The sequence below is a fragment of the Ambystoma mexicanum genome, chromosome 3q, assembly GCF_040938575.1.
Source record: "Ambystoma mexicanum isolate Mex_15411 chromosome 3q, UKY_AmexF1_1, whole genome shotgun sequence".
Classification (NCBI taxonomy): domain Eukaryota; kingdom Metazoa; phylum Chordata; class Amphibia; order Caudata; family Ambystomatidae; genus Ambystoma; species Ambystoma mexicanum.
The window spans coordinates 143,343,219-143,370,101 of NC_090926.1; the positions used below are offsets into that span (position 1 = coordinate 143,343,219).

The following is a 26,883-nucleotide window of genomic DNA, read 5'->3' on the forward strand; positions in this document are numbered from 1 at the left end:
TGCATGATGCCATCATCCCGAGCAAGCGCATTGCTTTGCATACGGTTATCTGGTGACCGGCTAGATACTGAGGTATTTGCAGCACTATGTTTTGTTCTCTTTCGTTCGATGGAAAGACTAGACCCTCTTCTGTTTTTATGACAGCTCCTAGGAACTGTTTGGGCTTGTTTAGTACAAGGCTTGATTTTTTCTCGTTGATTGAGAAACCCAACTGAAAAAGTAGATTTGATTGTTCTTTGGGTATTTTGCTTGCAAATTTGGGGGTTCTCCCCTGTGATCAGCCAGTCATCCAGGTAAAGGTACACTGGGATTGACTCCCTGTGTAGATATGCTGCCACTACCGTCTGTTCCTTGGTCAATACCCTTGGAGCTGAGGCTATGCTGAAGGGAAGCACCTTGAATTGGTAGTGCTGGTTCACTATTTTGAAATGCAAGAATCTTCTGTGCGCTTGGAACATTGAAATATGAAAGTATGCATCTTTCATATGCAAGGTTGCCATGCAGTCCTCCCACTTTAGCAGCGGGATTACTTCCTGTAGCGTTGCGTTGCAGAATTTCTGTGGCTTGACATAGGAGTTTGCAGGGAGCAGGTCTAAGACAGGGTGTATCGTAAGGCCTTTTTTTGGCACAAGGAAGTACATTGAATAAATACCCTTGTTTACCTGGTTCGCCGGGACAATTTCTACAGTGTCCTTTAAGAGCAGCTCTTTCACCTCTTCCAACAGGATAAGTTGTTCTTCCTTTGTCTTGGTGGGTGGTTGGTTGGTTGCTGTATCGGTTCTATGCAATAACCGCCCACCATGGTCGAAAGTACCCACTTGTCCGAGGTGATTCCCTCCCATACGTGGGTAAAGTATGAAATGCAACCTCCTACTGGGAGTAGCATGGGAGGGAACCTGTAGCGGGTGGTCATTGTTTGGGGGGTGTTGAGCCACCTCTGGAGGAGGAGGATCTACCCCTACTTCGAGACCTTTTTTGGCCCCTTTGAATCACTGTTGAGAGGACTGTCCCTACGGTGAACCCCAGGACGAGTTTTGACCTTGATTGTAACCTGATGCTCATCGAGAATTTTGCCCTTTAAAATGGCAAAAATGATAGCTCCCTCTTTGTCCGGAGGGTTTATTTTATGAGCTGCCCCAATGGTTTATGGGTGTCATATTCTTCTTTTGTGCTCTTATAGAGCACCTTTCACCGCTTTGCCAAACAACATGCTTGGTTCTATGGGCATATTAGGAAGGGTAGTCTGAGTCTCAAGCTTGAAGCCTGACTGGCGTAGCCACGCATGGAATTTGATCAACATGCCCTCTGCTATGATTCTTCCTGCATGGTCCGCTGCATTGAAGTTGTTCTTGAGGATGCAGTTTGCTATTTGCATACCCTCAGCAATGGAGAGCGACAGCTGTGTTATAAGGGGCTCTGGAACCAAGGCTATTTGTTCGGCAATGTTGTCCCACTTGTGGCAGTTTTAACTAGCTAATAAAGTGTTTTTTGCAATTATAGACTGGTAAACTGCTGAAGAGGTTACCTTTCTTCCAAAAGTGTAAATCTTTTTACTTTCCTTATCAGGAGGGGCTTTGGAAGAGGCCAGAGGGATTTCTACTCTCTTTCTAGCATTTGTTACCAATAAGGAGTCAGGTTTTAACTGTCCCCTGATGTATACAAGGTATGAGGGGGCTGGCCTGAATACTTTCTCAATGTGCGGTTTGACTGCCCGTGTTAAATTAGGAGTAATCAGAGAGGGATGAATGCGTCTCTGTACTGATTGTAGTAGGGGGATAAATTGGGTTGCTGACCTTTTATGACCTAGTATGTCTTCAACAAAGTCCTTATCGACTTGTGTCTCTTGTGTGTCAATTTTGAAATGCTCTTCCGCCTTTAGGAGCATGTCATTATACTGTATTTGGTTATCCACTGGTGAGTTTGCCATTGGTGGGTCTGAATGATCTGGTGACTGGATGACGTAGACATCCTCGTGTCGTCATCATACTATTGATCGACGTCACCCATGTCCCCTTGGTCGTCTGGGTCAGTGTAAGTTCCAGGATCCCGGGAGTCTTGCATGGTGTAACAGTAAGCCTGCTGCCCTCAGTCCTGATGTGAGATGGAATCTTGTGTGAGGTCTGTGTGGGCTCTTTTGGAAGAATACTGGGTAACTGCTGCCCCGCTTTCAGTAGTTACTGGCCCGCTGTTTGGAGCACCCTGAAGGTTTTGCAAGACCTCTGGGTGGTCATCAAAGAAATTAGTTAGAGAGGACATTCGCCTCATTACTTTATCAATCTGCTCTGCTGTCCATTGTGATGAACTTGGGATTACTCTGGGAACAGAGGCGGGAGGGGGTGGCCTCTCCCTGTCTCTAAGAAGATTTATGGTTTTATGGACGTCCGACTTTTCAACAGTGTATCTGGCACATGTTTTTTAATGAGCTTGTTCAATTTCAAGCTTGGATTAGTCTTTGAAGAGGCCTACGATGTGTCTTTCTACGGTCGGTGGTCGCATGCAAGGGGGCCGTCGAAGTGTCTTTTGATGCCCTGTCTTTGGCATGTGAGGACTTTGTGGCTCCCTCAACGTCGATGGCGGCGTCGGCCTGCATGGCATAGGGGGCCCAGTGTTTTGTTTTGCGGTCCTTAACTGTTTTGGGCCTGAACAGTGTGCACTCCTTGCACTGTCCTTCAGCGTGATCCCTTGGGAGACAGAGATTGCACGCCTGGTGCAAATATTTCCATGGGAAATTTCTATTACAGGAGGGGCAAAACTTAAAGGGTGTATTCTCCATTATGTTTGGGGAAGGCAGCTTGGCGAAATAAGTGGGTGGAGAGGGGAATATGCATTCTCTTAATTAGACTAAAGAATGAACCACCCCCCACTCTCCCTACTTTGAGGGCAAAGGCCCGTTGAGGCCTTCCAAGGCCATGGCAAAGGTTCATCGAGACAAGTTGTTGTAGTCATTGACGATGGTAATGTGTCCTTGATGCTGTCGCTCACGGTAGACAGATATCAAAAAGAAAGAAAGAATATACTAAGTTTAAGTTTTCTAAGCAATGGCGATAGCCAAGAAGGAACTCTGTGATATGGAACCGACTATGATGGCGGATCTTGACGCATAAAGCACCATGGGTACAGTAGATGTCACACTAGGGATAGTATTACTGGCCCGCCCTGTCAACGTCCCTTTTCGTGTTTCAAAAACAACAACTGTAATACTCTGCAGCTTCCACTAGATGTCATCCTATGCATAGCATGTGATCTAAGCAGATTCCACAAGCCTCAGAAATATACACACACACACACACACACACACACACACACCTCCCCGCCCAAACCAGGCTGCTCCAAGCCTCAGGTTTCATTTGCTGATGCTCAGAAAAGGCTAGAAACACTGAGGTATAACAAAGACTTCTTTATGCTTCCTGAGTTAAATGTGGTTGTCACCTCAGGTTCATACAGCAGTGGTGTGGATTGCTATGTCGATGACAATGTGACAGCTGGACCAAATTATTTGTGGGACTGAGCCATACACTATGGAGCACACAGCGCTAAAGGTGGAAGAAGGTGGGCTAGTATAAATCGGTCTGGTCTATCAACCCCAAGTGTAACTGCCTACAGTTGGCCTCTGCTATTTTTCCATGCATAACACATACATAAAGGAATAACATGCACATTTGCCAGTTATGTCAAAGACACATTCAATGCATGTCAGGCCATATTTGAGTATGAGCAGACCTTTATGACATTCAAAAAGGCAGATAACTGGCATAAGGCATGCTGCCATACAGTCTGCTATATTAATTACATTTTGAGTTCCATAATGCTCTGAATCATCACCATCGTTGTCTCAAGGGCCTGTCCTTGTCCAAGCTTTAAGGTGTATTGTATCCCCGCCTGCGATCACAAGACCGTAGTCTGCTGGGAAACAAATTAAAATAGAGGAAGGGAGATGGACGAGGAAGAATAGGAAGGAACTGGTTCAGGTAGAATATTGAAAGTGTTCAAGTGAAACAATAGTTCTTTGAGAGTGATAGAAATGTCTCTTTCACATAACAATTCATTAAGATGATTTATAGTGTCTTTTCCCAAACAATGGTGTTTTAAGGATGGCAAAGTATCTCTTAGAGACTCAAGAAATGATGTTTTAATACTTTCTTAAGGATGATGAGAAAACTGTCTTTTCCAAACAATGACTCCCGAGGAGTAGTTGAAATGTCTCTTTTACACAACACCTTCTTAAGAATGACAAGGAGTATATTTTCAAAGTAGTGATGGTTTTTATAAGAATGGCAAAAAGTGTCTCTTCTACTCAGCAATTTATTAAAGAAAATCTTCTGCTGTACACTCCTGCCAAGAACCGCTTTCACAGTGTATTTTCCTTTCAAACAACTTGTGCAGGTGGTCTCCTGGTATACTCTCCTGTCAGGAACATTTTCCACAATGTCTTTTCTTAAACTCTAGATGGATTTCCTGGTATAATCCACTGCCAGGAATCCCCTTTGGGCTTAGAAGATCCCCTGGTATACTCTTCTGTCAGGTATCTTTCCCCCAAATGTTTACTGCTTGATGCATTTCTTTTACCAGGCCTTCTATTAATCTTTCAGTTCTCTTTAAGTATTACACAGTTGTGTTCCTTCACTGTTTATACACTATTTGCTCCAGGTAACACTTGTTCCAACTTCCCCCATATTGGCATCCCTTATGTTCAAGATTTGATTGTTATCTTCATTGTTAGCATTCATTGGCTTGTGGCAATACTTGTTTCAATCTTCCCTATATTGACTTTTCATATATGAAAATGTATACAGATCTTGCCTTACAATTGCTTTATTATAGTTAATTTTCTCATGACAACATTTACTTGAGCTTCCTCCATATCCACATCTCATATATGGAGTCTTGGTCAAATTCAGTCTTTCTATGTCACTTGTTTGACACTTAAAATAAGCTACATATTGGTTATACACCTGTTGGTATGCCCCAGGGCTCCCAATTAACTTTGGACAGACTCACCGATGTTTGCTGGTGTGTCCGACATATGGGGTATGGCTGCAGCAATGTTTGTGCCTCGTGCCAGCGTTCCCCAACTTGTAGATGCTCTTGCGGTTCTGCTGTCGGCTTCTTCGTCATCCCCCGGTGGAACTTTTGTCTTTCACCATGACTGCGTCCTTGACAGCCTCTCCACTTCTGTCGGCTTGTCAATGGTTCCTCTGCGGCACCTGCTCTGCTTCTCCCAGTCTTTTGCCGTCCCGGTAGAAAGCATCTGCTTTCGTCCAGAGTTTGCACGCATGTGTCTGCCTTCGGTTCTGCTTCCCGTTGCGCCCATTCTGCATCTCTCTTTTCCTCCTTCACGGCTCTCATGAAAAGGCACACCTTTTTAAATATCCCGCACAGCTGATTGGCATTACATCAAATCTGTACATTGGTGTTTCTTCTGCTTCACATTAACTCCTTTCTATACTGAAGGATTTATGAGAGTTGGAGTCCAGAGGAGTTTTGGACCTTTTAAAGCTATCTTGCTTAGGTTTTTGTTCACATCAAAAACCAACATTGTTTGGAGATGTTAAGTCAGCATTATGCACATATGAAGTGTGAATGGTATCCTGCGTAGGGTGTTTAGTAAGAAGGGGTTTTTAGGGTTTTAGCACTGAAAGGATTGGTATAATGACAAAATGCCATCAGAAATGTAGGTATTATAGGGTCATCTTCAAAATGAATGGAAGAATACTGCGTCTCTTCTGATGGGGTCACAACAGCTCCCCGATAGCAATCTCCTCCAATGTGATCCTCCCTCATAATACCACCCCCAGGATTCATCACAACAGGCTTTGAGGCCTAACTACACTGCATAGGTGTAGTCAAGCGAACACACTCTCACTTACTTCATAAGCTGTTCAGCACATACTCTTCCATTTACTCCCTTGGCTACAAACGGGTAGATTCCAAAAACAGAACTTTAGGAGGAAAACCGGTACTTGCTGGCCTTTAGACTGTAGTTCCACTGGGAGCACGCTGGGCCTGGATGAATAGAAGTTCTTGGGGAAATGCTAGGAGTTTGAGGGGATGGCAATGGTGGTGTGGGAGGTTGGATTCTTCATGGCCTTACACTGGGCTCTTCTGGGAGTTAATAAGAAAGATCCGGCCTTGCCTAACCGGCTGGGCTCTAGTTACCTTGTCCAGTCAATCGAGAGAAGCGGGTAATATTAGGTTCACTAGGGTGGTTAAGTGTGCTTTTGCCGGAATACAATAGGAAATGTGGTACTGTTCCTGAACTGAGTGCCACCAACTTGAGTTATTTCATTATCATGGGGGCTGTGGCATGCTACCTGTCCCACAGCTTCACAGCCATTGTCAGCTTCGTACAAGTGACGTGACATGACATTGCAAATACAATATAAAACATGAAATAACTTAGTATGACATAACAATTTATCATAACGTGCTCCTATAACTAAACTGTTATGTGCAAAAATGAAAAGGTAGGAGGGGATAAATAAATGTACATAAAGATAAAATGAAAAATTAGCAAAGCTCACTTAAAAGCGAAAAATTTCCTTCAGTAACAAAATCGAAATTTGGAAGGAAAAAGTAAAAGAAAGAAGACACAAGACTGGAAAAAAAAGTGGAAATCCAACAGGAGTGTGTGTAACACTCCCACCAACAAGGCTGACAAGTGTACAAAAAAACCCACAACAGGAGTAAAACATGAGGGTTGTTGTTCCTTTTTCAAATACAATACTAAGAGGAGCACGAAAGAGACCCCACAAAATGACACCAACTGATGAACTGCGCAACGGTCTTTCAACTGCGTGTGATTTTAAGTCATGCTGTATGTGTTTCAGCCCAGTGCTCGCAAGCCCACAGTACTTCCTTACTAATGAGGAGTGCATGTAAAGTACTCAAAACCTGGTAGAACGTGCCCATTTCAAGCACTGCCTGGGCTCTACAACAAGTTGGTTCATAAAGTGTGCGTTTTGGGGGGGCTTTTGTTAAACGTTGAATGGAGCAGTAGTGGACTGACAGACCTGGTCAGAGGTATACACAACAGGCATCAAGAAGCAAGATAATCAGCCCAGATATCTTAAGGTTTAGTTCATCCAGTAAGAGGGTAATGCTGAGGGACAGGAACCCCAAGAAGAAGAGGGTGGGGCCTCTGGAAATTCTGTACAATGAGAGAACTAGGAGGGACTACAGGACTTACGGGTACCCCATGCAATGGTGTGGCGCGTTTCCTGAGCTGTGACTAACAAGTGCCCGCCAGCCACAACTGCGCGCAAACTAGTTTGAGCGGAGCTGTGACTGCCCTGCACTTCTGTCAGTCACAGCTGCCTGACTTGATGATGGCAGGCTCATCTCCAGTTGCGGCTGTGGCCGTGGCAGGACAATGACCTCACCATGAAGTGGTGGGAACGGGGCCCGGCAGGGCCCCCCAGCCCACTTAAAGAACTGGGTGCAGTGCATGTCTGAAGCATTCTAGGGAACTAATTTTGGAATCCCTGGAGGTAAATGGAGGAACTAAAGGCAGTCTTAACGCCTGCTTTCATGCTCTAGGGAATTTTTGAAGCCAGAACGGGAGTTATGTTTCTGCCTCCAGTTTGCCCTCCGCCTTCACAAATCACTTTTACGCCAGCATGAGATTTTCATTGTGGCGTAAAATTGAGGATTTCCTATGGAAACCACCTGGTTTTTGCACCAGCCTCAGCAAAAAGCAGACGGTTCCCAAAGGAAATTGTTGTAAACGCTGCAAGCCATGCAAACATGACAGGTGGCGTTTGCTCCATTTGCACTGCGTAGTGCAAATAGAGAAGTGTAAAGAGGCTTCCGCCGTCTCTTTACACTTCTCCATTTGCACTCTGCAGTGCCGGGTGGGTGAGGGGCCTATTTGCAAGTACAGATTCAAACAAAATGAGCTCCTACAGGCGACAGTTAAAGGCACACAGCGATGTCCAGCTTCAACTTTGCAAAGTTATCTAAACCAAGTTGCACATGGCTTCAGGGGGCGAAACAGCTGCTCAAGTAAAGTAGATAGCAGGCTGCACGCTTTTCAGTTGTTAGGCATGTGTGGGCACTTATAGGAGTAGAGACACATATTTCAAGGGCAGGCCAGGAGACAAGAACATGGGGGTGGACTTCTGCAGTAATTACTTTCTCTCCAGATAGCCTGTGCACAACCCCTGGTTGCTTTCCCTCATCCCTGTGCCCCCAAGACACTGAGGCCTGCTACGGGGCAGGGCGAGCTTACCTGGGAAAAGAAGACACCTGAAGGCACAGTTCCTACCCAACAGACAATTGAATGAAAGGGGCAGCCGAGGGGGCCGAGTCCATGCTCCCAGAGAGGGAAACTGTGGAGAGTTTTGCGGTAGAGTTTTAACTCGCATTTTTGGACAGTTTCCTTGCTTGCTACTGCCTGCCTGTGTGCCTGGAATTGGGACGCTTTCAAGGGCTCAGGTCAGGCAGGGACAATGTGTTCTAATGTGGGAATGTCCCTGATTTCCCCATGTTTAGCCTTCACACTGATCTAGGAATTGGTAGGCCTCTGGTTCAAGAGGCACCTCATTCTGGGACAGGAGCGTGTAGAGGTGCTCTGGCGTGGCATTCAGCTTCTCCTTGTTTTTCCAGGCCCTGATCATGTAGAAGGCCTGCATCACCAGATTGTTTTGATGGTCCAGCTCAATCTGTTCCAGCCTGTTGTTTTTGATCCCCAGGAACCTAATGCCGATTTCTTTCCAATTCTTGCCGAATCCTTTCGCCAGGGACATCATTTGCTCATCAGTGACAAGTGCTGCAAAGACAAAGGGAACAGAGGCATTATTTAGGAGGCAAGGGGGAAGGTTTGGCATGATTCAGGGTTTTAGGTTATATTTAACTTCTGATATTCCAATCCTCTGTATCAGACACCTTTAAAAATGTCAATACTAAAAGGACCTCATCATCCTGAAAACAATAGCTTTTATTAGTTTACCAAAAAACGTAGACTAAATCAGACCACAAATGTTGGTACACTTATTCCTTACAAGATCACATAAGAGATCCTGGGCCACTTGATTGACACTGCTGCGCACACGCCTACAGTAGTTGATATTTAGGGGGTAGTAAGGCAGATCATTCATTATCTTCACACCTTATGATTTCTGGAAGCAGTTTGCAGACACACATTCCCGCCATACTGTTCCTTCAGTCAATGAAGTGCAACATGCTTTTTTCCCCTTTATTTTGAAGACAAACTGTGCTGTGGCTTTCTCCTTACAAATCATTCCACTCTACGCCATCATGTGTGATTTTAAAACTGGACTAGGAGTGCCAAACTCTTTTCTTGATATGCGAATCAAAAATTAGATACTCGCTAACTGACAAGCTTCGATTCCAAAACCCTCTTCCTCAGCTGCCAATGAGTAGTTTTTTCTTAAGTTCATTATTCCCTTCAACTGCTGACCTGTGCCCTCTTTTTTTCACTCAAAGTTCCTCTGCAGCTCCCCTTAGCAGCCGAAGCAGCAAAGCCACTATTAATGCATCCCCTCCTCTGGGAGAGAAACAAAAACATATGCAGAAGCTTACTGTAAACATTAACATAAGAAATATTAGTCAAGATTCTACAAACCCCAATGATTAAGAGCAATATCATTTGTTGATTCTAATCTGATTGATAGATTCATACCTTTAGCTCAAGTGATTCACTGAAGAAAATCAGTTCCAAACCCGGCACAAGGAGGTTTCTTAATTAGGCCCAGCATAGTCACCCCTTTTATCTATTTGAGATGATCTGTCTTTTCACCCTCCCAAAATATGAAATCTCTGACTTCATTTTAGAACAAGGCTCATCACTTTTGTTTCTTGCAGAAATCTGTCCAATAGACAGATTTCCGCCCCTCGTACATGAAACCTCCTCTAACGGTTATAAGATTATCTTGAAGAACAGGACAAAAAGAGCAGGGGGAATAGCATTTGTGCATAACAACATAGCAATAGTTCTTTTCCCCCGATATTTCAACCCCATCTTGTGAGCCTATGCTTATCAAGCTCATGATCTATTCTTCCCTCTCTATTCTCTGTTTCCCTTTTTCCTATCCACAGGCCTTCTGGCCATCATTCAATACACGGAGAGGATCTTTCAGATTTGGAGTCTAATGAGATGGTATCACACATCCTCTGGGGACGGCATAATCGCCTCACTAAAAACCTCATGCCAAATCTGGAAAGTATGGATCAAAACATACTAAAAACAGAAACAGCCCATTCACTGGGCACGCTCTAGACACCTCTTCCCTCCTCCCAATTCTGTCTCTTCCTTACTTTTAATCCGACAACACTGGGATGACCGTTATGCCATATTCTTCACCATTATTCCTTCCAAACACTTAGACATATGTACATAGGATGTTAAACATTCCTACAGCATCTGAAAATACAATACCTTAACAAAGTACCTCACCCTGCGGTATTACCCAAATTGTTCGTTTACAATTGTTCGAATGAACAATTGACCGAATTTAAAGGGTTACAAATGACCTTTTCACAATTGACTGTATATATATATATATATATATATATATATATATTGGTTTGGTAATATATATATATATAAATATATATAGGGGTTTTGGGGGGTTTGGCGTTGGGTGGGAGGTTGTGGGGGGTTTCCCCCCACATATATGTTACAATTGACCTTCACAATTTGGTCAATTGTGAAAAGGTCAATTGTAATTCCAACAGTTGTAAAACGAACAATTTGTATACAACCCACCCTGCATGTGATTTACTGAAGAAAATTAGATGCTAAACCTACGACAGGCAGGTTTCAGAATTAGGCACAACATAGTCACTCCTTTTATCTATTTGCAATGATCGGAAATCAAGATGTTGAGCTTGCTCTTATCCTGCTTGACCTTTCAGATGCTTTTGACCTGGTCGATTGCAGTATGCTTAGGTCCTATTTATATGAAGGAGGCATTAGGGAACCAGCCCTAGATTGGATAATATCCTTTCTTAAAGGCTGATCACAACAGAAATTCATTAAACCTTAAGAGTGTACATCTAATGAATGTTTTTTTGAGTTAAGCAACATATATTTCCTCTGGCCACTGAGGGCCTCATCACGAGTTTGGGCTGAGCCCTTAAATGTGGCGGTAACAGTATTACCACCACATTTAAGGGCGGGCCAAATCACGAGTTCGGTGGAAAATGGTATTTTTCCTTCCAGCATTTTGCTGGAGGTAAAAATGAACATTTCTGGCCATTTTCTGTGGTATTATTCATGGTGGCCAAGGCCAGAGAGAGACCAGAAGAGATAGAGAGCCTGCAGACAAAGCACGCAAAGGAGGAATAGGACTGAGTGGGGATGATGGAAGCAGGGATCCACTCAGGAGAGATCAGGGCCACTCCACCTCTGGGCCTGTTGGGCCTGGGCTCAGCGAGGATCTTGTAGCCATCAGGGAGGAGTGTGTCAAAACTTGTGACAGAGCTGGACTTGAACCATGTCTCGGTAAGAGCGAGAACATCCAGGTCCATGAGTTCCAGGAGGTGGCAGATGACAGAGGATGTTTCACAGCACAGCAAGAGTTGAGAGTCGCTACGTAGAGCAGGTTGCCACTTTTGAAACACTTCTGGGGCAGGGTACATGGGAGAGGAGTACCCATCGGAAGTAGCTGTCACGATCCCTCATCATGCGGTCCCCAGGGCACTCCCTCATCCCCAGTCCCGCCCCTCTCTCGCTTCCCCCCGTCCCCGGGACTCACGTGGACTCACACTCGTCTTGCGGTCACACCCGCGCCTGGTCCGTAACAGGACGGCTGTCAGACTACGGCCGTTCCTACATTGGCAATTACCTTGGCGCATAGGATCGCGAAGGGCTAACCCTGAACTTCCGCATCGCGGGACTGTGAGGTCACGTGATGCTCTTGCCCGATCACGTGACCATGCCACGCATCACGTGACCAGGAGCGCGAGTACATAAACCCGGAAACCTGGGTATTCCTTGCTTCTCAGCTGTGCTCTGCATTCTGGTTGGCGCTACGGACTTCGAATCATCTTTGGATCACTCACGGAATCGACCTGGCCTGCTTTACTGGACTCCTCTTGGACTTACCCCTTCGGATTGTTTGCACAGTGATACACGGCTCTCGACCACGGACTTGAATTGGACTGCCTCCTGGATCACCCTTTTGCATACTGGTTCTTTGACCTCCTTGCCTCACAGTTCCACAGCTCCACAGCTCCTGCTGACAGGCGAACAATTGAGCCTACTCCTCTTGGGGTACTGCCGTCCACGTGGGTCCCGGACCTCTCCACTAGGTTCCTCATCCCCTCCTTGACCCTGATTGGTAAGACCTTTTCGCTTATTCTATTACTGTAGTTACTGATTCTTGCTTGGTACTAAATCCGCATTTGTTTACAGCAGTGTGGAGTCCCAGAGGTTCGCGTTCCCGGACTTGGACATTTGAACATCTTCGCCTGTGACCTCAACGGCTGCACAGAGAGTTGCTTTAAGTTCTCCCTGTGCGGCATTTGGGGGCAGAGGCCTCTACAGCCTACACGACACTCAAGTCTCAACAGACTGAGAAGCCTATTGTCGTGTAGGCTATGGAGGGGAACGCTGAAGACCCCATGTCTGCTATAGTCCAAGCCATTACAGTGCTACGAGCCGATATGGCAGCAGCCAACACGGCTATCCATCAACGTCTCGACCACTTACAAAGTGCCAGACACCCTTTACCCCCAGATGCAGAATTCGGAGACACACCCTCTGTTTCTCGACCTGTCCCACCTCCGATTCTTCCCCAGAATCCCGTTCCCATGATGCTACCTACTCCATTCCCATTGGCGGCCCCTGAGAGATACCACGGGGATCCCAAGAAATTTAGGACCTTCCTAAACCAATGCAAGTTGCATTTTCTGTGCCGGCCTCAGGCTTTTCCAGATTCCACCACGAAAGCGGCTTTTACCCTTTCCCATTTGGCTGGGATTGCCGCTGCATGGGCCAACCCCTTATTGGAGAACAATAACCCGGCCTTATATGATTTCGATCTCCTCGTCACCGAGATGTCCAGGGTTTTTGATACTAGACACAAGGCCCAATCTCGTGATCTGGAACTTCTGGATTTGTGCCAGGGTAGGGGTTCTCTCATTGAATACATAACCCGTTTTAACCAGCTATCCGCTGAAACCTCTTGGCCAGAGGGCAAGAAAGCAGTCGTCTTCTATAGGGGCCTCAGTAACCCTATGAAGGACGCCTTATCAGTAGTACCCTCACTACCCACTGCATTCCAGGATCTGGTTGACCTGTCACTCCAGGTGGACGCTCGTAGGTCCGAAAGAAGAACGGAAGCAGGTTTCACTCCCTCCTCCTCTTCTCCCATGACGGTTCCTTCTTCTGACTCCTCTCATGAACCCATGCAGATCGGGGGGGTCAGGAGTCCGATATCTCCTTTAGAAAGGGAACGCAGGAGGGCGGATAACGCTTGCTACTACTGCGGCACCCTAGGTCATTTTGTTAAGGAATGCCCACGTCGTCCCAAAAACAAGCCACAGGGTTTTCAGATAGCTCGATCATAGTACCGGGGACGGGATCGAGCTATACCACAGACACCCCGAACCCTACACCCTCTTTCGGGCGTATCCGGCCCATTCATGTACAAGCCACTCTACAGCCCACAGCGTCCGTTTCTCATCCTGTTACTCTGATAATTGACTCTGGGGCCACGGGAAACTATATCGACATATCCTTGGCCCGTTTGTTAAACCTGCCCCTCTTGACCAAAACCAAACCTGAACCGGTACAGGCGGTAGATGGCTCGTCCTTGATTTCGGGCCCAGTCAAACAACAAACCGCCCCTTTGCTATTAACAATACAATCCAGACATAGGGAGACCATTAGTTTTGACCTTATCACCACGCCACAGTTTGGGCTCATCCTGGGGATCCCTTGGCTTCAGGAACATAACCCCCTCATTGATTGGAAATCGGGTTTGGTTCACTTTGAGTCGGCTGTCTGCCAGCAATACTGTCTTCCCACAGACGCACACAGCGACAATCCTGCCCAGGCTATAGCTCATCTTACAGTACGGGATCCGCAAGATACACCATCAGAACACGTGGTTGGGTTAGTGGCACTAGACGTTCCCCAGGTCTATCAAGATTTCGCAGCTGTCTTTGATCGTGGCTCCTCTGAAAAACTGCCTCCACATCGCCCGTATGATTGCCCCATCGATCTACTCCCTGATACAGTGGTTCCCACGGGGCGGATCTATTCCCTCTCGCCATCCGAGGAAACGACTCTCAAGGAGTACATTAGGAAGTCCTTGAGCTTAGGGCACATACGACCATCCACCTCGCCTGCAGCCAGCCCTATCTTTTTTGTGCCGAAAAAGGAAGGCGATCTACGCCCATGTGTTGATTATAGACGCCTGAATGCCATCACGAGGAAAGATCGGTATCCTATTCCCCTCATCACGCCCTTGCTGGACCGACTCACACACGCTACCGTTTTCACTAAGCTGGACCTTCGCGGAGCCTACAACCTGGTCCGCGTCCGTTCCGGGGACGAATGGAAAACCGCCTTCTGTACCCGGTACGGCCTATACGAATATACAGTCATGCCCTTTGGGTTGTGCAATGCCCCGGCGACCTTCCAGAGGTTTATGAATGATATCCTGAGCGACATTTTAGATGTGTACGTCGTGGTTTACCTCGATGACATCTTAATCTTTTCTCAATCCCTGGAAGAGCATGTGCGACACGTTCGTGAGGTGTTAACACGCTTACAGAAACACTCCCTATATGCCAAACCGGAAAAGTGCCTGTTCCACGTTGGTATTGTTGATTTCCTCGGGTTCTGTATCACTCCCGGGGGGTTGTCCATGAACCACTCCAAGGTTAAAGCGGTTTTGGACTGGCCTATACCTGCGAACCTGAAAGCCCTTCAGTCCTTTTTGGGTTTTGCGAATTTCTATAGGAGATTCATCTCTGGGTTTTCTTCTATCGTGTCTCCCCTCACTGCATTAACCAGTCCTAGAGTCCCCTTCCTTTGGTCTGATACACAACAGAAGGCCTTTGATTCTCTGAAGACAGCTTTCACCACAGCCCCTGTTCTTCAGCATCCCGACTCTGACCTCCCTTTTATCGTGGAAGCTGATGCCTCCTCCTTCGCTCTTGGTGCTGTCTTATCCCAAGCTTGTCAGGCCACGGGTCGTCTGCACCCTGTTGCGTTCCATTCCCGCAAGTTTACCACCCCCGAGTCACACTACACCGTGACCGAGAAGGAGTTGTTGGCGGTTATGGACGCTTTCCGCGTGTGGCGACACCATCTCTTGGGCGCCAAGCATCGAGTCACAGTGTTTACTGATCACCAGAACCTGCAGGACTTGGCTTCCCTGAAGTGCCTTAACAGCCGTCAGGTGAGGTGGCACCTTTTCTTCGCAGCTTTCGATTTCCAGATACGGCATCGGGCTGGTTCCGCACACGGCAAGGCCGATGCGCTGTCCCGCTCTCCCGGGGGGGTCTCTCTTCCCGTATACCCTAACACATTGTTAGATGACACTAAGGTCGTTTGTCTATGTACTCCCTCAATGCCCTTAGTGGACGCAGTTCGCAAGTGGGCGTCCTTACATCCCGACCAACTATCTGAGTGGGATCCGGTGTTCCAGGATGGTCTCCCGTTTGTGCTGAACCGCCTATTCTTGCCCACTGCCGACACACGCAACATGGCGATGGAATGGTCGCACGATGCCCCTGTGAACGGTCATCCTGGCCAACGCCGTACGTTATCCCTCCTGAAGCGTTGGTGTTGGTGGCCGGGCATGAAGAGGGACGTGGATTGTTACGTCAATACGTGCACCATATGTACACAATGCAAAACCCGTAGAGGTCGCCCGTTAGGACTGCTTCTCCCTTTACCAGTGCCCCCGAAACCATGGCATACGGTAACCATGGATTTTGTCACGGAACTCCCTCGGGTACAGGGTTACGACACTATTTGGGTGGTGGTGGATTCCTTCTCGAAGATGGCACGCTTCATCCCCTGCAAGGGTATCCCCTCTGCTTCCATCCTGGCCACCCTGTTCTTTGATACCGTCTTTTGTCTTTTTGGGTTACCTTCTGTCCTTATATCTGACCGGGGATCGCAATTCACTTCTCGCTTTTGGCGCGCTCTAACTAGGTTGTTGGGTATCGATGTTCGGTTCTCTTCGGCCTACCACCCGGAGACGGATGGTCAGACCGAAAGAACTAATCAAACAATGGAACAATATCTCCGCTGTCTGATCCTGCAACAACAGTGCTCCTGGTTGCGTGCCCTCCGACACGCTGAATTCGCTTATAACAATGCGGTTCATGCATCCACTGGGTTCTCCCCCTTCTATGTTCTCTATGGCCAACATCCCCGCACATTACCGATCCCTGACCTCGCGGCCTCCACCAATCCGGCCGCCAGCACTTGTCTTAGGGATTTGTCCTCTATCCACGACCAGGCTGCTTTGCATCTCCGTGAGGCCCAGTCGTCCATGAAGGTCCAGGCAGATAAGAAACGGCTGTTGGCTCCGTCTTTCTCGGTGGGTTCCCGGGTATGGCTTTCCACTCGTCACTTGAGGCTAGTGGGTTGTAGGAAGTTGTTGCCCCGTTTTGTGGGTCCCTATGTGGTTTCCCGGGTTATCAACCCTGTCACTTACCGACTGGTTCTCCCGGGTTCTTGGAGGGTGCACCCTGTTTTTCATGTCTCCCTTCTCAAGCCGTGTCCGGCCCCGTCCCGCTTGCGCGCCTCTGCTGCCCCGGTGTCCTTGGCTTCCCCGGACGAGTACGAGGTTTCCTCCATTCTGGGCTCCCGGGTCTGCAGGGGGCGCTTGCAATACCTGGTTGACTGGGTCGGTTATGGTCCGGAGGAGCGCTCTTGGGTTCCTGCTATTGATGTCCACGCTCCCCGGTTGGTGGCTCGCTTCCACCGGGATCACCCTTCCTGCCCACGGGGTCGTGGGCCTTTGGGGGGGGGTTCTGTCACGATCCCTCATCATGCGGTCCCCAGGGCACTCCCTCATCCCCAGTCCCGCCCCTCTCTCGCTTCCCCCCGTCCCCGGGACTCACGTGGACTCACACTCGTCTTGCGGTCACACCCGCGCCTGGTCCGTAACAGGACGGCTGTCAGACTACGGCCGTTCCTACATTGGCAATTACCTTGGCGCATAGGATCGCGAAGGGCTAACCCTGAACTTCCGCATCGCGGGACTGTGAGGTCACGTGATGCTCTTGCCCGATCACGTGACCATGCCACGCATCACGTGACCAGGAGCGCGAGTACATAAACCCGGAAACCTGGGTATTCCTTGCTTCTCAGCTGTGCTCTGCATTCTGGTTGGCGCTACGGACTTCGAATCATCTTTGGATCACTCACGGAATCGACCTGGCCTGCTTTACTGGACTCCTCTTGGACTTACCCCTTCGGATTGTTTGCACAGTGATACACGGCTCTCGACCACGGACTTGAATTGGACTGCCTCCTGGATCACCCTTTTGCATACTGGTTCTTTGACCTCCTTGCCTCACAGTTCCACAGCTCCACAGCTCCTGCTGACAGGCGAACAATTGAGCCTACTCCTCTTGGGGTACTGCCGTCCACGTGGGTCCCGGACCTCTCCACTAGGTTCCTCATCCCCTCCTTGACCCTGATTGGTAAGACCTTTTCGCTTATTCTATTACTGTAGTTACTAATTCTTGCTTGGTACTAAATCCGCATTTGTTTACAGCAGTGTGGAGTCCCAGAGGTTCGCGTTCCCGGACTTGGACATTTGAACATCTTCGCCTGTGACCTCAACGGCTGCACAGAGAGTTGCTTTAAGTTCTCCCTGTGCGGCATTTGGGGGCAGAGGCCTCTACAGCCTACACGACACTCAAGTCTCAACAGAAGCAGACTAGCAGCCAGAGAGGTGGAAGGCAGAGGTAGAAGAGAAGCCAAAGATGTAGTGGATGGCAAGGTAGCCAGAGAGGTGGAGAGAGGAAGATGCAGAGGAGCCAGAGATGTGCTAGATCACATAGGAGCTGAAGCAGTAGAAGCAGGAGGTGGCAGAGGAGCCAGAGAAGCAGAAGGAGTAGCAGGCGAAGGAAGGAAGTTGATGAGGCAAGGGAGGCGCCTATGAAATAGTAGGAGATTGGGCTGCGGGCCCTGGTCCATGACAGTGCCGTTTATATAGACATAAATGATGACTCTGGATGACTGGAAGGATGACATGAGGACCACCCACTTTTCTGCCACCGTTAATGGGAGAAGAGAAGTAAGGAGAGAGAAGTGCGACCATATGAAGGGTCCATAGGTCGGGAGAAAGAACAAAAAGAGGATGTCGGTGAGAGTCTGTCTGGAAGAAGCGCTGACATGGATGTCAGCGATGGGGAGACCTGGATTGGAGACCAGGGTGTCCTTCTTGAGCTTGTTCCTTCCAGTCTTAGTGAGAAGAGTAGGATAGAAGATAGAAAAGCAATTAGCGAAGATGGAGGGAAATGGAGAGCACCATAGTGGGTGTGAAAGAGTAAAGCGAGAGAGGGAGAAGAGAAGGAAACACTGCACAGAGCTACACCACACAATGTGCACAAGGAGGGGAATTGGAAGAAAAGGGCGGCTAAACAGAGAGAACAAGGGGCAATAACAGAGCGGAGATGGAGACAAGTAAACAAGGGCAGCAACAAGCAGTGAGTGGAAACAGGGTGAGAGGCGACCAGGCTCAGATCAACCTAGAGATGAAAAAGACCTGCAGGGCAACAGTAGTGATCACAGAGTAAGCGGGAACCTAGAGAAAAGGAGAAATGCCTTGTGGACACAGCAAGGCATGTACAAGCACACCCAGGAACATTCACCTAGAGAAAAGCAGAGAATGCAGGAGAATGCAAGATCAGTGATAGAGGTCAATACATTCACCTAGATGGGGAAACAACAGAAAATGCAAGAGAAGAAATGTAGAGAAACAGTTGCAGTGGCACAGAAAAACAGAGTATGGATAACCGGGAGAGGGACAGCCTAATGGATGCGTAAAGACAGTGGGCCTCATTACTGGGTCGCTGGTAAAACCCACTGGTAGGCGGCGGGTTACCGCAACCCTGTAACACCTTTTACTGCCGCCTGATATCCCAGTACCACCGGGATATCACAAGCGGCGATGGTAACAGTAAACCCCCATTTCCATGGAGTCCTATAGGACTCCATGGAAATTGGGGCACTGAAGCACTGGTAGGGGCCTGAAAACCCAGCATGTCAGGCTTGCCTGGGGTTCCGTGGCAACTACTGGCATTGTTGTAATATGGCAGTCTGGAAAGGGTGCCAGTACGTTGTTACCAGCACCCTTACTTACAGACCGCCATACTTATAATGAGGGCCAGAGCAGGATAAGAATTGCATTAAAATGGAAGTAAGCGCAAAGAATGGCAGTTTAGTAGGATGCAGTAATGGCTGCGCCCCCACCTGCACCTGTCTCACCTTGCAGTTGCTGCTGGTCCAGGACCTACTTACAATAGGAGAAACTATCCTATGCCACAACAGACATGCACAACCAGAAGAGGGTCAAAGCTAGTGATGGCTTAAGGTAGAGAAGGGAAATGAGCTACTGAAAGAAAAGGAAACCACCAAAAAGAACAAAGCAGTCCAGGTACAAAAACATAATACAAAACAAAAGGACAACTGCACTGAACATCTAGCTGTCACCTTACCTTTAACTTGCAGAGTGGCCACAATGCACGCAAGCAGGGGTGTTGCTAGGTCTGGAAAAGACCCGGGGCTACGATGTTGTCGGAACTGTCAGGACTGGGGGCTAACTAGCCTTTTGGTTGTAGCCCCTGAGATTCTATCCGGGGCTACAACCAAAAGACCAGGGGCTATAGCCCCCCCAACCCCCCCAGCAACGCCTCTGCACGCAAGAATCAACGCAGACTCTGCGACACTTGTGGCACCTTTCCCAGCCACAAGGAGAACATCACCAATATCAAAAGAAGAAAGGGAAAAAGAGAGGTACAAGAAGTTGATAAAATAAACTTGTGACAAGCCAAAGAGCTGAGGAGAAATCAGAAGAGAGGACCAAGGGGACATAAAATAGACACAACTAAAAGAAAGCAAAATGTGATACACTGTTCAAGCTGGACCCACACCAGGGCATGCATGTCACTACCTTTCAAGGAAAGCTTAAGGATAGACTTAGCATGGTGCAACCAGCCCATGTGCACCATGCACACTATGAAAAAACGTGTATGTGATGCACACCACTCTACAGCACTGTAAAACCTCCTTAAGCATCCCGTGAAAGACTTGAATGCTAACATGCTCGCTCAAGTCACAGAAAACCAGATATCCACAGCCACCTGACATCAGGCATATGCAACTACAACATTGCATCATGCACACAAGGAAGAAGAGTGTACATGATGCACAGCGCCCTCAAGCACTGTAACATTCCAAACGACAAGAAGGCCTAAATGTGGTGGAAGTGAAATGCATCCTTAACGGTAGAAGCCCTAGAAGCACCATTACAAACTTAGGCAAACACAAGTCCACAGTCAGGCAAAAAAGGGGTTATTGTTTCATATGGCAAAACATGAAAAGAGCACTAGTGGATAAAATCACTCAGTCCCGATAGGGAACCCACAATCTACACACATGATGACCAGTGAGCAATGTGTTTGTGCTCCGTTTAAAATTATTATTATTATATTTGTTGAGCGCAGACCTAGCTTCGAGAAGCAATGGAGCACTTTACAGAGGTATACAACAGTACAGATGCAATCCAGACTGCTTTTCAGAGGTAACAACAGAACAGATATACAGCAGGGGTTGCATACAGAGCTGCATAGAGGACGGGTACAGCTGTACCGGGTGGAGCGCAGGAGATGGGCGGGCAGCATCTAGCGAGTCAGGTGGCGCGAGGGGCAATGTGATGTCCTAGGTGTTGAGGCAGAGAGATTCCTTGAAGAGGTGGGTCTTGAGCTCTTTCTGAATTGTAGGTTTGTGGAGGCGAGTCTGATGCTGATGGGGAGGAGGTTCCATAGTCTTGGGTCATAGGCAAAGAAGACTTTTTCTCTGGTCCTTTCCTTTTTGCAATGGCAGATTTCAGGTCTGCACCAATCCTGGCTTCTGTTGATGCGCTGTCCGCCAGAGAGGCTGAGTTATGGATGATGCAACAAGACTTGAAGGTTATTTGTGCATGCAGTGGAAGCCAGTGAAGGTCAATGAGGGCTGGGGTGATGTGGTTGTATCTGAGTAGACCCTTGATGAGGCCTGCTGCCGTGTGTAGAACACTTCTCAGGAGCACAAGGGAGGACGACAGGAGGCCTTTGAGGAGTGCATTTCCCCCTTCCAGGTGGGATAGGACCAGTGAGTGAACAATGGATCTAAAGCTGTCCAAGGGAGGAAGGGCTTGACTTTCCGCAGGAGGGAGAGCTGATACCAAGTTGTCTGAGTTTTCTTAGATATGTGTGTCTTGAAGGAGAGGTGTTTGTTGATGTGGAACCCAAGGAACTTGGCACAGGAGGTGAGCCAAGGTGTGAAACCCTCAGAGTTCATGGTTGATAGCCAGGTCTTTATGTCTGGATGTTCAGTGTAGTTGTTGAGGAGTCGGGATTCAGTCTTGGAGAGGTCGAGCTTCAAGTATGCACTGGACATCCAGGACTGGGTCATTGAGAGGCAGAATTTGAGCCTATGGATGACTCTGGATGTCCTTGATGGAGTCGAGTTTGAGGTATAGCTGTGTGTCGTTGGCATATTGGTGGATGTAGATATTGTGTGTGGCTAGGAGGGCTCCCAGCGGCTCCATGTATATATTGAAGATCACTAGGGAGAGGATGGAACTCTGCAGGACTCCACAGGTGACAGTTAGCATTGGCAATCTAGAGGAATCCATCTGAACAAACGGCTGGCGGTTGGCAAGGTAGAACTTGAACCAGCATAGGACAAGGTTGCTGATCCCCATGCGCCAATGTAGGGTGTCCGTAAGCACCTGGTGGTCTACTGCACCGAAAGCAGCCGAGAAGAACCAGGAGGCAGGGGTGGCCATCATCAAAGATGTTGAAGGCGTTGTCGTCCACCTGTATGGTTGCAGTCTCCGTGCTGCATCTGGGTCTGAAACCGGATGGGTAGGTTTGGAGGAGATTGTTTGTGTCCATGTGTTGCTGCAGTTGTGCGGCTACCGCTTTCTCAATGATCTTACCTAGGAAAGTAAGATTAGTGATGGGGCGATAGTTACCTAGGTTGTCGGGATCCAAAATGGGTTTTTCTAGTAGAGGGAAGATTTGTCCTGTTTTTACGGTCAATGAGAAGGTGCCTTAAGTTAGGGAGCTGTTGATGATCTCCATGTAGGGAACGAGAACATCTGCAAGGAGGTTCTTGAAGACAGAGGCAGGCAGGATGTTATACAATGTGTCTTTGAGGGCAGCCAGGGTTTCTACCAGGTCCTCTGTGAAGCGTCTTGAATGTTGTCCAAGGTGTGGAGATTTCGTGAGGTGGGACGTGAGATGGGTCTGTGGATGCAAGGTTGGTGTCTAAATGCTGGCAAATCTTGCTGATTTTGTCGATGAAGGTGTTGATGGCGGTGGATTTTTTCGATGGAGTGTGGTATGGCAGGTGCAGGTAGCGTGTTGATGCAGTGCTTGACCGCTTAGAAGAGGGTTCTGCTTTTGTTGTAGGCTTCAGCTATTGCGTTCTGATAGTAGGAGGCCATGGCTGTGTTGATGAGTTGTCAGCGTGTTGGTGAGAGTTCCTTGAGGAGCGGCAGGTCGGATGCAGCTCTGGAGCGGCACCAGGTTTTCTCTTGTTTCCTGATGACTATTTTGCTGAGGTTGAGTTCCTGCGTGTACTAGGGTGCTGATGCTTTCGGTTTGCAGGTGCGTTGTTTCAGAGGCACATGTCAGTCGATGGAGGTTGAAAGGGTGGTGTGGAGTGCTTCCAGTAGAGAGTCACAGTTCAGTTAAGGGTGTTCGATCAATGTAAGCTGAGGGTTGGCAAGGTCTTCTGTGAGGGCTTCCACTGGGAAGTTCTTGAAGAACCTGACGGTTTGTCTGGTGGGTTTTCCTGGGAGTGCTTGACTGGGGTGGTGTGCAGGTTGTTGAAAGGGACAACTAGGTGGTCAGACCAGTCAAGCGAGAGAGGAGAGCTGTAGTGGAGGGATGACAGTGCAGTGATGTGTCGAGGACGTTGCCTGTGAGGCTGAGGGGGTTGAGAAGACCAAGGAGGGCTTCCTTATCGGTTTGGTGGCCTTGTTGCCTGGGACTGTGACCAGATGCAAGTAGCATGAAGGCAATGAGCCAACTATGCAACATCCGCTAGAACACAGGGATGCCTGCAGACACATGCACAAAAAAGGAACCATTTCGTTCACATCCATATAACACTAAATAACTTCAGAACACCCCAATATACCGCAAGACCTAAATGAGAGATGAACAGACCAAAATAGGCTATGCACTTGTAGAACAACAAGTGAACAGAGAAACACATCAGAAAAATCCTCAGGCGCACCTACTATGAAGCACACAAGATAATGAAGGTGACCCATAATACCCAAGAATACCACTGGGCTGCATTTGAATATGGCCTATCTTGTAAATAAAGGTAGTCCACCTGTGGGAAGAAGTACAATAGATGAGGCACGCTTAATGCCAGGTGTCAATGTAAATGGTAACTTTGCAGAGTAACAGATAAAACATGCACAACATGTTGAGCATACTACTATACCAGCAAAGGAACAGTACAGAAAACGACATCACTTGAGGCCTTGGAAGGCACACTGTCACCTGGGCTCATTTACATGGTATCACTACATATTATCCCCACCAAAAATATCAACGTATATATGGGCGTCTGGAACAGCCATCGGCGAAATTTTTGGGGGGGAACATTTTTGGGGTTTCTGGGAACAGGGGTTGAGGGGGTGTACCCCGCACCTTTAAAAATAATGCAGGGGTGTCCGCCGCAGGTTCCATGCCTTAATATCGCTACAAGAATATGGCAATATTTTTGTATGGTGATATTTTTGCGGGGATATTAACACATGGAACCATTTACATTGGCCACCCATCACAGTTACACTATGTCACAGATGCCAAAGTGTTTGGTGGGCATGGCCAGCGCGCTTTCATAGTTCTTCGAGGGCTCCTGCGGCTGCCCGAAGATACCCTAAAAATATCCTGATTGCAGTGGATGAATTCCCTATCTAAACAGAGCTGCAGTGACTGGACCGCCTGGGGAGTCGGCGCATGAATTCTTCCAGCCAAATGAATTGTTCTCGGACCACTTTTTGCTCACAGCTATCATCGGAGTAGAGGGCGCGATCGGGCAGTTCCCAGATGGCCACATTCAATCTTGGGAGTTAACATGACCCAGTCTGTGGAATGGGATGCAACGCGCGAGACGACCTGCTACAGTACCCGACAAAGGTCGGCGCCACCAAACTACACTCAAAACATGGCGTTTCCCCCTGAGAAATGACAGCGGTATCATCCTCTGTTCCGAGAGACCTGAGGTAACTAGGTAAGAACTGCTGAGGGAGGAGTGCCCAAGGTGCTCCGGAATGAATGGGAGTGTGGAAGCTACTGGCCCGTGGCACATGTGAGAGGGTGCAGCCCAACCCACTGCCCACACATACATGAATGCAACAGCCGTAGACACCCAGAGGTCAGCGATAGGAGGCAGCAGCCAAAAGGCAAGACTGTAAGGTTCCTAGGGGTGAGCTGAGAGCTCAGCGCCTAAATGCCTCAGGGTTGTTTGTGCGCTTTACAAATGAAATAAATAAACAAATAAGAGATACCCGGCAAAACCTCACAGGCACGTCATCCCATGCACCACGCAGGAAAGGAGCCGGTTGTAGAAGGCCCAATACACTCGGGGGCTTCTGAGGGCTGGCGGTATGGGGGTCAAGGGCTCAACCCACAGACACACTTTTTAAAGAGAATCCAATGAAGAAACCAAAGCCGTCTCATACACTAGGACTAGATTTGCGCAGCCCTGCGTCCGCCATTCCGAGTGATAACATGGGAAAGGATGCCTCTTGAAACAAATGCAGGGATAGAAGTCACTAAACAGCACGTCAAATGTTAGTGCACCATATGGATGTGGATTAACCCCCTAGAGGCAAATGCAGGCAGCTAACAGCTCACGTGCAACTCATCAGCCACGGCTTCTCCAGGCACTAATCTGGTACAGCCCGGATAAAAAATAAAAACACAGTGGCATACTTGGAACACGCCCGGGTCGCTGCATGTCGAACTTCTTCACGTTCGGTGCTACAAAGCCAGGAGAGCCCTACTTTACCGGAACCAAGGCCTGATGCTGTCCTATCAGCAATTTGGTCCACATAGAGTATATCCATCACTGTGTTCTGGGATCTGCATGCTAAGGGCTACAGTCTAGAACTGGGAGCACAGCGATTCTGGAATGTTTTGCCTATGATTACTGGGGAAAGACGACACTTTCAGGCTGGTCGTTTTTTATGTAGAGCTGCCATAACAATGTAATTCACAAAAAGTGTCTTCTGACTTGTGATTTAAGGTCTTTTTCCTCATATTCCAGAGAAGTGTTCATCCCACCTGAGTCGCCTTCATTTCTCTTCTGCTGCTGGTGCAGCGAAATACCCCGTTTGGCGACCTGTGTGATGTTGTGCACCTGATCCGCCTGTGCCTGTCTTGCTGCTAGGCCACCTGGTGAGTTCATTCTGCAGTTTCTCTTTCTCTCTCACCCCCTTCAATCTCTCCGCCCTCTCCCTCCACGGTACTCTCCATCTCCCCTATTTACTCTAACTGCTACTCTATCACCTATGCTACCTCTCTTTCGAAGCCTGGAAGGAGAAAGTTCAAGAAAGATCTCCTTGTCTGCAACCCTGGCCTGCCCATCGCCGACACCTACGTCAATGCTTCTTACAGACAGACTGTCACGTACATCCTCTGTGTTGCTCCCTCTCTGAACCTATGGACTCCCCATATGGTCTCTGTCCTCTCCCCTTTCTCTTCTTCACCCATCAATGGGTAAACCAGATGGTAAGTACTCTTTGCACAATTCCCATCCTCTAGATGCATCATTAATGTCTACCAGAATGGCAGTATCATGGCCCAGGGCTACCAGCCCAACCTCGCCCTTCTTGATAGGTGTCTCCCGTCTCTCATCAACTTCCTCCCTTCTCCTGTCACTACTTCTGCCACCACCGTGGACCCTTCTGCACCACCGACGGGTGTACCACATACCTGTACCCCTCCTCGGAGGACCTTCAAAGGAGGCAACCAGCTTCACTTCACAACCCTCAACTCTCGCTTTGACATTAAACACACCTCTGACATCGGTCACCTCTTTCAAGACTTTGACCTTGATGTCCTCGCTCTCACTGAGATGTGGTTCACTGCCAGCTTAGTCACTGCTTTTGACACACTCCTTCCTGAGGGCTACATGATCCTATCTAAGCCCAGACCTAACTGATCTGGAGGTGCAGGGGCCCTGATCTTTCCTGAATGTGTCCCTGCTACTATCATGCTCACCCAGTCCTACTCCTCCTTTGAATTCCTCATTTGCAGGCTTAGTGTCTCTCCTATCCTCTAGCCACCATCTACAGGACCCCTGGTCTGGTCCTCCATGTCTTTCAGAGAGGTCTGACCTCCCCTCTTCTCTCTAAGCCTCTACCTCTAAGCTTCTCCTTCTCAGAGACTTCAATATTCACATTAACTCTCCTGAAGGGGCCTCTAGACACTTATGCCGCCTCTGTGACTCTCTATCCCACACCATTCAGCTGGACACACCTTGGATGCTCTCATTGCAGCAGACATCACAATCTCCAACCCTCCCATTACACCCCTCTCCTGGTCTGACCATGCTCTCCTTTTCTCTCATCTGGATCTCTTGGGTCCTGCGCCTAAGCCTCTGCCTGAACTGCCAGTCTCCTTTTCCGTCATTCGACTGATGAAGCG

At 48.2% G+C, this 26,883-nt stretch overlaps 1 protein-coding gene across 4 annotated transcripts in view; it reads right to left on the reverse strand.

Annotated features, from left to right (window-relative positions):
- Window positions 1-3,382: 3,382 nt before the first annotated feature.
- LOC138582238 (uncharacterized) overlaps window positions 3,383-26,883 on the reverse strand; it is a 178,440-nt gene continuing 154,939 nt past the window's right edge. For all 4 annotated transcript variants that reach the window (XM_069653339.1, XM_069653341.1, XM_069653340.1 and 1 more), the window contains one exon: window positions 3,383-8,767. In XM_069653339.1, the coding sequence (XP_069509440.1) occupies window positions 8,487-8,767 (281 nt within the window). In that variant the 3' untranslated portion in view covers window positions 3,383-8,486. The remainder of the gene's footprint in view (window positions 8,768-26,883) is intronic.